Raw genomic sequence first — 10,337 nt, forward strand, 5'->3', positions numbered from 1 at the left:
TGGCTAAGTACATATTTCTTTGGTCAAAACATACAAATTATAGTCATGATAAAAAATTTCATTAACACTCAAAATAAGAATATCAATCAATATCAATCAATCAATCACCACTATTAAGAATAAGTCTCACAGCAATGTCCAACCTCATGCTGTAGACGCCGCAGTGGAAACAGGAAAATCCACAACCACTTTTGCTAGGAGTTTTTCTGCAAACTGAAAAATACAGCTTCATCTAATGATTCAAATTTTAGGTAACAAAGAAATTAATTCACTGTACATGTCCATTTTATGTAGGGGGAACAGATTATTTCAGGTGGCTGAAAGAGCTAAAATATTTTGTTCTCCTATCCTAACTTTGGGAAATAAAGAGCAAATGTTTTCAAACTTGCAGGATTTCTTATTGATCATAAGGGGAATTAACACAGTAAAAGACTTTGCAGGTAAAATAATTTGTTTCCATTTTATGTAGGGGGAACAGATTTTATCAGGCGGTTAAAATATTTTGTTCCCCCATCCTAACTTTGGCAAAAAAAGAGCAAATGTTATCAAATTTGCAGGATTTCTTGTTGATGATGAGTGGAATCAACACAGTTAAAGACTTGCAGGTAAATTAATTTGTTTCCATTTTATCTAGGGGGAACAGATTTTATCAGGCCGCTGAAATATCCATTCTCTCCTCTTCTACCCCCATAACTTTGGGAAATAAAAAGTAACTGTTTCCAAATTCTCAAAAATTATGTGTGATAGCATACTAGACATTTCCTTATTTTCCTTATTTTACATTAGAACGTGGTTGACCAAAATGTTTACACTCTTATCTTTTCAGGAAGTCTTTATTTTTGTGCCCTGCTATCAGCCAGCTTTCCCCCTCCTTTATCAAAAATGAAAAATTATAAACGCACACTACGTGTTGGGAACCTGTGTTTGTTGACTGACTTTTATTTGTCAGGCTTACACAAAAGCTGAAAAAAAAATCGATTCTCTTCGCGTTTAAAATAACACAAAACAGCGTAAAAAGACCTCCACACAGGACCTCGTTTATTTATGTATGTATTTTTATTTTGATAGCTGCCGATTAAACTGAAAGTTACAACATTGACATGATTACATGAGTAGTTTTTACCGAAAAATCGATCAGAAGCGCCGTGAAAATGGTCAGATCCGCCGGATCCACTTCTCTGGCTGCAATGCGCGCTCCCGACACAGGGGGAACAGATTTTCACGGGGGAACTGAGCCGCACATTTTGATACCACTTTTGTGGGTACCACTTCCATGCAATGCATGGAAGGCAGTGACTGCAGTCACTGCTCTTCCCTATGCATTGCTATGGGCAGACCCCAATAATAAAGAGACATTCTATTGGGTGTAGAACAATAGGTGCCTGCCATGCAATGAATGGAAGGCAGAGTCACTGCCTTCCCTATGCATTGCTAATGGCATGCCCCAAATATTGTTGTACATTAACGGTTTAATGAAATTCATAATGGAATCCAAGGCTGGAAGTGGAATAGTGGTTAAAAAATTATTAAAAAGCAAACAATGACAGCATGTTGTACTAAGCAACCGTTTTTAAGAAGGTAACCACTGCTTACTAACCAACCAGAACAGGTTATCATAGCCGAATCTAAGCTAACTGCAGTTACTGATAGGTAAAAAATAACATAAAAACCTTTATCTTCCCACCTTTCCTTCAGCGTCCAGCGGCTCGTCAGAGTCCAGCTCAGCTCCAGCGTTCGAGACAGCGAGTCCCTGCTCCCAGTCAGGATACTGGTTAGGGAAAGAACGCTCTTCCATCTCTGCTTCTGTAGTTGATACCAACTTCAGCCGCTTGGACATATTTTCTCCCATCGCTACGGCGGCTCGGCGGTGACAGTAATCCTCTGCAACGCTGTTGGGGGGTAGACACATTTTATTCCTAGAGGTGTGGAGTCTTTATTGTGCTGTAATGCGCATATAACTTAAGCTCATATGCGCATAAAGAGTAACATTTACTCTACATTAATTTATTTGAAAAACATTTAAAAAACAGCAATCAATCCCGCCAACCAGTTGATATTATAAACAAAAATGTTTTTATTTTCAGTAGCTGCCGCACTCTACAGTTAACCATACGGAGTTTGTAAAGATCCTAAAGTATTCAGTAAAAAGTGAATGTACACATTACACTTCTGGTTCCTTTTAAAACTATAATCGCCATTGCAATAAACTGAATATGGAACTTTTCTTCCAAAGTTCCATATTGTTTTTGTGAACTGACCAACAGTTTCAATCACACTGCATCAAAAATACTTATACATAATTTTAACAAAAATGTTAAATGTAACTTCACAGACAAGAAGAGCATGTCTGTGAAGTGAGCACAGACTTACTTCAATTTACAGTTAAATATTGTTAAAGTAATAAAATAAATATAGTTAAATATTGCTAACCACCATATTTAAATGTTATAATTCTGGTTATAATAATCGTTGAAATTGTTATTTTAATTTTTATCCATAAATTTAACCCTCAAAAAGAAGTATGAAATGTATTAATTTTCATTTTTGCTCAGAATTTCATCACGTTTAGCCAGTTTGCTTTTCATGATGCGACATAAATAGCAAGCTGTTCTTAGGTGCTTCATTAGTTTGGTAATCATTTTGCAGCCAGCAAGTTAACAGACATTTGTCTCTCACCCAGTGCTGCTGGGGACAGGCACGGCACCCCTCATGCTGTTGTTCTTTTCTTTATAGGCCGAAAATAGCCTGAGTTCTTAGTATTTTTTTGGAATTGAATTGATAAAAATGCTCTAGCTTTAGAAACACCTTAGCATTAAATAGGCATAAAGACTTTAACTAGTCTAACATGGAGTAAATTGCTTTAAATACAGATTCTACTGATTTACAAAACCTTAGCTGTGCAATAAAAAGGGGGAATTTATTTACTTTTAATTTTTACTGTATTATCTTGTGTAGTTGATGTATTTTCTTTAGAGAAGATACATGACAATTTGCGATCATAATTTGTGGTTAAATGTTTTGTAGTTTAAAGGTTTTAAAGATAAACAGAAAATGTGGCCTATTATTGGTGATTACAAGAAAAATACGTTTAGAGAAAGTTCTAATGGTACTTGTATAAATGTATAGTATAAATAATAAAATAAACGAGTTGATCTGCACTTCAGTTCTCTCTGTACAAACCCAAATAAAGCAGTGAAAGTCACCTTGGACATATTTATGCTCTCAACAAGGCTACACCCACTTGAATTCTATTGAATTTCAAATTAAAAACAAAGATTGATTCATTTTCCTTTTGTTTATACGTGAGAGCAAATTCAGAACAATGACAGACTGTGAGGCTGCTCACTGAACAGTGCTATAGTGTGATCGCTGGCAGTTACTGGCTGTAAACATGCGGTACTGCAGGTAGAAACAGATCGAGCTGGAGCAGAGCTTACCGAGGCGATGCGACCGGCTCGGTTTTCGTTCCTTACAGCTCCAGTCACAGTCTGTCCTGATCAGTCAGCCTCCGGGCAGCCTCACTCAGCCTTTGCTTGTTCCGCCCAGCCTTTGCTTGTTCCGCTGGAGTGAAGAAGCGTGGGGACCGCAGTCAGAGCGTCCAGGCAGCCATGTGTCACCGCATCACCGAGTCGCTCCCTCCTCCGCATCTTTCCCGCTCCTTATTCAACGCACCGTACGATCAGGCAGCTATCTGCTCAGTAAAATCAGATCTCTGCGTCCCACCTGCACCCAGACAGGCGCAGTGCCAAGGCTGCAGAAGGCACCCAGCCTCCTAACCAGGCCAGTCGGACAGAACCCGCACCAGTAGCCGTCCTTCCCGGCAGCTGACTCCCGATGTGAATGGCGACAGACAGGCACGTGCAGAGGGGGGGGGGGTGCTTAAGCACCTGCCCCTTTTTGCTGGTCATTTTTTTTTTTGTATTATTATACAAAAAAAATACATACATGTTATACATGTTATGTGTCTTCTGACACATAACATGTACTAAAATTATTTGTTTTTTGTTGGGGTGTTGTTTTTTTTTTTGTACAACATAATAAGCCCTCCGGTCACCTTGTTACCTTTGACCTTTTGCCCGTGACGCATGACGCCATTGCCTCTCGCGCAGTGAGATAAGGCGACTAACTGTGGAGCTAAACAGCAAACGTTCCAGATTACAGATCAGTTTTTGGTGAATTAAAAAAAAAAACATTTTTGGTGAATAAAGTGGAGTAGACTTGCTACTTGTCAGATAACGGAAAACGTTGAAGTATCGTTTCTGCTTCAGCACGGAGTAGCGGCTTAAGCAGAGAGGTAATGAAATACAACAGACACTGACAGGCCTCTAGTCTGCCTTTCTCTGAAGAACTACTGAGTGGGAGGAGACAGCCAGGTGAGGAAAAACTGTTTTTATCTATCATTCAGTATTTTTATCATACAGACATTAGGCTGTTGTTGTTGTGCTATTAGCTAGCTGCTAGCTAACGACCTTGCTAGCAAAGCAAGATAACTGAAAAGCTTCTTCCCTGTGTCGTTAATGATAGCAGTCATTCTTCAGTATCGCTTATGCAATAAGGGGCACAATCGCCCATCCAAAACCTGTCATCTCCATAATGGATATGTTTGATCTTCTAATTTCCTTTGCTGCATAATGTAATTTGCATTTATTCTAGTGTTAGGTAAATGTATCTTGAAGGACAATAGCACTTAAATAAATGACCAACAAGAATATTCATTTAGAATTAAAAATAACTCACCCTGAATTACCATGTAATAAAAGTGTGTCATTAATGAAGGGGAAAAAACTCAATCCAGACTTTAAGTAAGTTTAGGGTCTGGTTCGCAGAGTATGCAGTTACATTTTTTTTCCCCAATTATTCAATGATTTTTTTTATTTTTTTTTACCTCAGTTAAGTAAAATAAAATTGTAATCAAAACTTTTGGAATTGGAATGATTTCTTTTTTAAAAACAAAATGTTTTGTTTAAATAACTTTTTTCTAAATTAAATAACTCATTTTTGTCTCGTGAACTTAAAAAGTTATTTGCCAAACAAACTTTTATTTGCACACATCAGAAATATTTTCTTGTGATTTTGGGCCCTGCCCACGACATCATGTGAGAAAAAAGTTTTTTAATCGCTGTTCAGAATCAGGGTCACATGTGCCTCTGCAGTCTATCTGTTAGGTATATTAGCTGGAGCAGGGAAGTATGAAAGATTTGGACATGTCTGGAGGAGCAGAGCTGCAGGAGCCAACTACTATGAGCCAAGATGAAATGGAAAAACCCATTTGTGTGAGATATAAACTGCAGATCTAGTCAGGTTTTGATGGTGAGCTGAAAGTCCAGGCCTAGAGTCGAAGAAAGATTGCACTTTTTGGTGTGCGAAGACTTCTGCTTCTCCTGCCTGGCTGGTAGGAGGCTCCTGCAGCCAATGAACAATTTTGCCCCCACTCTGATCTGACTTTTGTCAGCCCGTGACCTGCACCAAGCACTTTATGCTTTATAATTAACTGACCTGGGACTGTAACCTAGTCTGTCTGCTCATTCATGAGTTCGTATCTATCTTCTGAGAAAACTAGCGCATTGACCTTATTGGTCACACATGATTCTCATGGGAATCACGTGATTCACACATTTCCACATGTGATTCACACATTTCCACATGTTATTCAGATGTGATCCACATGTGATTCACACATTTCCACATATGGTCACATGTGATCACATGTGGAAATGTGTGATTCCCATGTGATCACGTGATTCCGCCATGAAACGTTCCAAAATCACACGTATACGTATGCTTTCACATGTGATTCACATCATTCACACATCATTTACATGTCAAAATTTATGTGATCACATGTGACTTTCACATGTGATTTTCATGGGATTTTTTTGTAAGGGCTACAAAGGAGGTCAATTGTTCATCTATAATTTTCTCCATTATTTTACATATATGAGAAGTGAAAACTATTGGTCTGTAACTACCTGGACTTGACCACTCTTTACCTGGTTTTCGGATCAGAACTTGGATTGCTTCTTCATGCTTTAGGTAAAAAGCTACTTCATAGACATTATTATACAAGTCTAATAAAACCTGTTCAGATGATTCACTAGATTTATTCATAATAATGTGAGAAACACTATCTTTTTCTTCTAGCATATTATATTTTCATTCATTCTACAGTCTCTTCTTGTTTTTCTGTACAAAAATTGCCACAGTTTTGAACTTTAACCATTTAAAAACATATTTGCCTTCTCTTCCTCTCTTACAGCAGTAACATCTAATCTTTCACAGTTGGATATCCATGTTCTATTTAAATTAATTTGTGTATACATTTCCACAAATTTCTGTTTCTCTATTAAAAGATTCCTCCAAGAAATATTTTTTTTTGGTTTTAGAAAGAGCGTGTAACTTTTTATATGGACTAAAATTCTAAAAGTTCTTTTTTTAATAATATAAAAGTTTATTTTGATATTTTATTGCAACATCAAATTACTTTGTCCACAATGATGTTCTTATGTTTTTCTGTTTTCCTTTGAATTGTTTCACATGCAGTACCCAAAATAACTTCACAGGCAGAAATATTTAAATTAATATTCAAATCAATACTAACCCTTGGCATTTTTCCTAATTAACTCTTCAAAAGATCAATCTTTCTACACCTTCATTATCATATTGTCCAGTGTCTAAACCAATTTGTATTAGTTTGGGATAGTGATCACTTCCTGCCTTTGAATTTCTTAAAACATTTGAATTACTAATCCCTGCAAGACTCAAAATTAAGCCTATTACTGATTCAGATCTATCTCTAATATTAACCCTTGTTTCCTCGCCATTATTATGAAAACCAAGTTCTTTACATCTGTTCTTTCTTCCACCACTGTGGGGTAGCATCATTAATACTACCGAGTTCTGATATGCAGTGAAATTGAAGTCACAATACCCAGTGCATTACAGTACAATCACTCATGTTTTCTTTTACATCATATGGAATGATAGGTGCCTGCTGGTAATGTCACGGAGCCAGATGCCACAGCACACCTTCAAGGATTAAGAGGAATTCATGCCTCGACTGAACAGGAGAGCCGCTCTTAAGGAAATGATAACTTTCTTTTGACTAATAGGTTTATATTTTACATTTTAAATTAAGTTTTTTACCTCAGTGAAAAACTTAATGGAGAAGAATGGCATTGCTGATTTTGTGTAGCTTTTTGATAGATACTAGCTCCCCCAAGTGGACCTTTTCTCTAACTGCAGAAGATAAAAAGATCAGGTTGTCATCATATAAAACTGAACATCCGTCCTGTTTACTTGAACTTCAGTGAGGGACATCATCTGGGGAAGTTCAGAAAATAACATCTGCCTGACAGAGAACAAACTTTGTTCGTCAGTGATAGATGACAAGGATGCTAGGTCTGCTCTGTGGTCTGTCATTGAACAGGCTCGCAAGGATGGGAAGAGGGCCAACTTTGTGGGACGTAAAGCTTATGCGGATGGAAAGGAAAAGCCACAGGCGTCTGGAAAATAATGTTTTTTACTCAGCAGTCAGCACTACCTTTTACAAATGGTTAATTTTGGTAGTGGCTTCGAATTTTATTTTAGGAGTCATTTTAAATGGGTCACCTTTTATTAAACTATTTTTCTTTAACGTTCATAAAGCATAGAGTTAACATTTTTATCTATTAATAAGAGGGGTCTACGTAATGATATAAAAAGAAGAGTTCTTTCTTTTTATATCATAAAAAAATATATATATATATATATATATATATATATATATATATATATATATATATATATATATATATATATATATATATATATATATATATGTGTGTGTGTGTGTATATATATGTGTGAATATATGCTTTACCAGTAATCAGATACCCTGCCGGAATAATTAGCTGGCCAGTGGAAGAGATAAAGGCCACGGATGTTAAGACTCGGAAGCTACTAACCATGCATGGAGGGTTCCACCCCAAATCCAGCACCCTGAGACTGTACACAAGCCATAAGGAAGGAGGCAGAGGACTAGTGAGTGTGAGAGCCACTCTCCAGGATGAAACATCCAAGATACATAAATACATCAAGGACAAAGCCTCAACGGACGATGTGCTCAGCGAATGTCTCAGGCAATGGGGAACAGAGGACGAGGTGCTGGAGGAACCATCATGGGAAGACAAGCCCCTACATGGGATGTACCGCCGACAAATAACTGAAGTGGCTGATATCAGGAAATCCTACCAATGGCTGGAGAAAGCTGGACTCAAGGACAGCACAGAGGCCCTCATCCTGGCCGCCCAGGAACAGGCCCTAAACACCAGAGCAATAGAGGCTCAGATCTACCACACCAGACAAGACCCAAGGTGTAGGTTGTGCAAGGAGGCCCCTGAGACAGTCCAGCACATAACAGCAGGGTGCAAGATGCTGGCAGGGAAAGCGTACATGGAACGACATAACCAAGTGGCGGGCATAGTGTACAGGAACATGAATATGGACTGGAAGCCCCGAGGTCAAAGTGGGGAACACCCCCAAAGGTGGTGGAGAATGACCGAGCTAAGATCCTGTGGGACTTCCAGATCCAGACAGACAAGATGGTAATGGCGAACCAACCGGACATTGTGGTGGTGGATAAAGAACAGAGGAAAGCCGTTGTGGTGGATGTAGCAATACCAAGTGACCACAACATCAGGAAAAAGGAGAAACTGGAGAAATACCAGGGCCTCAGAGAGGAACTGGAGAAGGCCTGGAAGGTGAAGACCACAGTGGTGCCTGTGGTCATCGGGGCCCTCGGGGCAGTCACCCCCAAACTGGAGCAGTGGCTCAAACAGATCCCAGGAACAACATCAGACATCTCAGTCCAGAAATGTGCAGTTCTAGGCACAGCTAAGATACTGCGCAGAACCCTCAAGCTCCCAGGCCTCTGGTAGAGGACCCGAGCTCAGAGGATGAAAGAGACCACCCGCGGAGGGTGAGAAGGGAATTTTTTTTTTATGTGTGTATATATATGTGTGAATATATATACACACACATATATATATATATATATATATATATATATATATATATATATATATATATATATATATATATATCTGACAACGTATCTGCATCTGTAGCACTGCAAATGAGCAACGGCCACGCAGATCCTGATAAATAAATGACTGGTATTAATATTGTCTCATATAATGCGCGAGGTCTGCGTGTTGGACACAGTGAAACAGACAGAGCGTGTCGCCTTGTGGTGGACAAATTACTGGAGACTTGTGATATACTGTGTGTGCAGGAGACATTCTTAGCTAAACAGGACCTGGAGAAGCTGAATTGCATACACAAAGACTTTTACGGCGCTGGTGAATCCACTACCGACCTTAGCACCAGAATAATTCGGGGAAGGATAGCCGGTGGTGTTGCAATATTATGGCACAAAAAATATGATCAACTGGTTGATGTGATTAGACTGGGTGTGGATTGGGCCATAAGGCTGAAATTTACTTGTGGAGACAAACATTTTATTGTTTTAAACATATACACACCTTATGAATGTCCTCAAAACGAAGACGAATTTCTTAATAGACTGTCTTTTATTATGTCTTTTATGCAAGATAATCTATCTACTTGTTTTTTTATTGTGGGGGATTTAAATGCAGATGTTACAGATAAACATTCTACATTTGCTACGCATTTAATGCAATTCTGTCACAGTAATGCCTTAATTCTTTCTAGTAAGGCACTTTTGCCTAACAACAGTTACACCTATATTAGTGAATCATGGCATACAACTTCCTGGTTAGATCATTGTATTTGTACAGCTGATGCTCATGATTCCATTCTGGGAATTCGTGTCAACTATGACCTTGCCACCACTGACCATATACTATTCTCCTTATGTGTAAACATGAATTGCATACCTTCTGTTTTGCCTGTAGACTATAATATAAGTACAGGAAAAATAGCATGGGATAACTTGACTGGTGGTGGTGGATGTAGCAATACCAAGTGACCACAACATCAGGAAAAAGGAGCATGAGAAACTGGAGAAATACCAGGGCCTCAGAGAGGAACTGGAGAAGGCCTGGAAGGTGAAGACCACAGTGGTGCCTGTGGTCATCGGGGCCCTCGGGGCAGTCACCCCCAAACTGGAGCAGTGGCTCAAACAGATCCCAGGAACAACATCAGACATCTCAGTCCAGAAATGTGCAGTTCTAGGCACAGCCAAGATACTGCGCAGAACCCTCAAGCTCCCAGGCCTCTGGTAGAGGACCCGAGCTCAGAGGATGAAAGAGACCACCCACGGAGGGTGAGAGGGGAATTTTTTTTTTTTTTTTTTTTTTTGACCCATAAAAAGTGTC

General features: G+C 38.9%; 1 protein-coding gene across 2 annotated transcripts in view; it reads right to left on the reverse strand.

The window, feature by feature from the left end:
* Window positions 1–4,497, reverse strand: part of lancl2 (LanC lantibiotic synthetase component C-like 2 (bacterial)) — a 41,581-nt gene extending 37,084 nt beyond the window's left edge. The window contains exons 1-2 of one of the 2 annotated variants that reach the window (XM_088001314.1): window positions 3,438–4,497; window positions 1,685–1,889 (exon numbers count right to left, since the gene is read on the reverse strand). In XM_088001314.1, the coding sequence (XP_087857440.1) occupies window positions 1,685–1,849 (165 nt within the window). In that variant the 5' untranslated portion in view covers window positions 1,850–1,889; window positions 3,438–4,497. The remainder of the gene's footprint in view (window positions 1–1,684; window positions 1,890–3,437) is intronic. The other variant, XM_088001315.1, reaches the window with a different exon arrangement.
* Window positions 4,498–10,337: the final 5,840 nt, after the last annotated feature.

The sequence above is a fragment of the Poecilia mexicana genome, unplaced genomic scaffold (genome assembly GCF_051168715.1).
Source record: "Poecilia mexicana isolate PSO_F unplaced genomic scaffold, ASM5116871v1 scaffold_20, whole genome shotgun sequence".
NCBI classification, from domain to species: domain Eukaryota; kingdom Metazoa; phylum Chordata; class Actinopteri; order Cyprinodontiformes; family Poeciliidae; genus Poecilia; species Poecilia mexicana.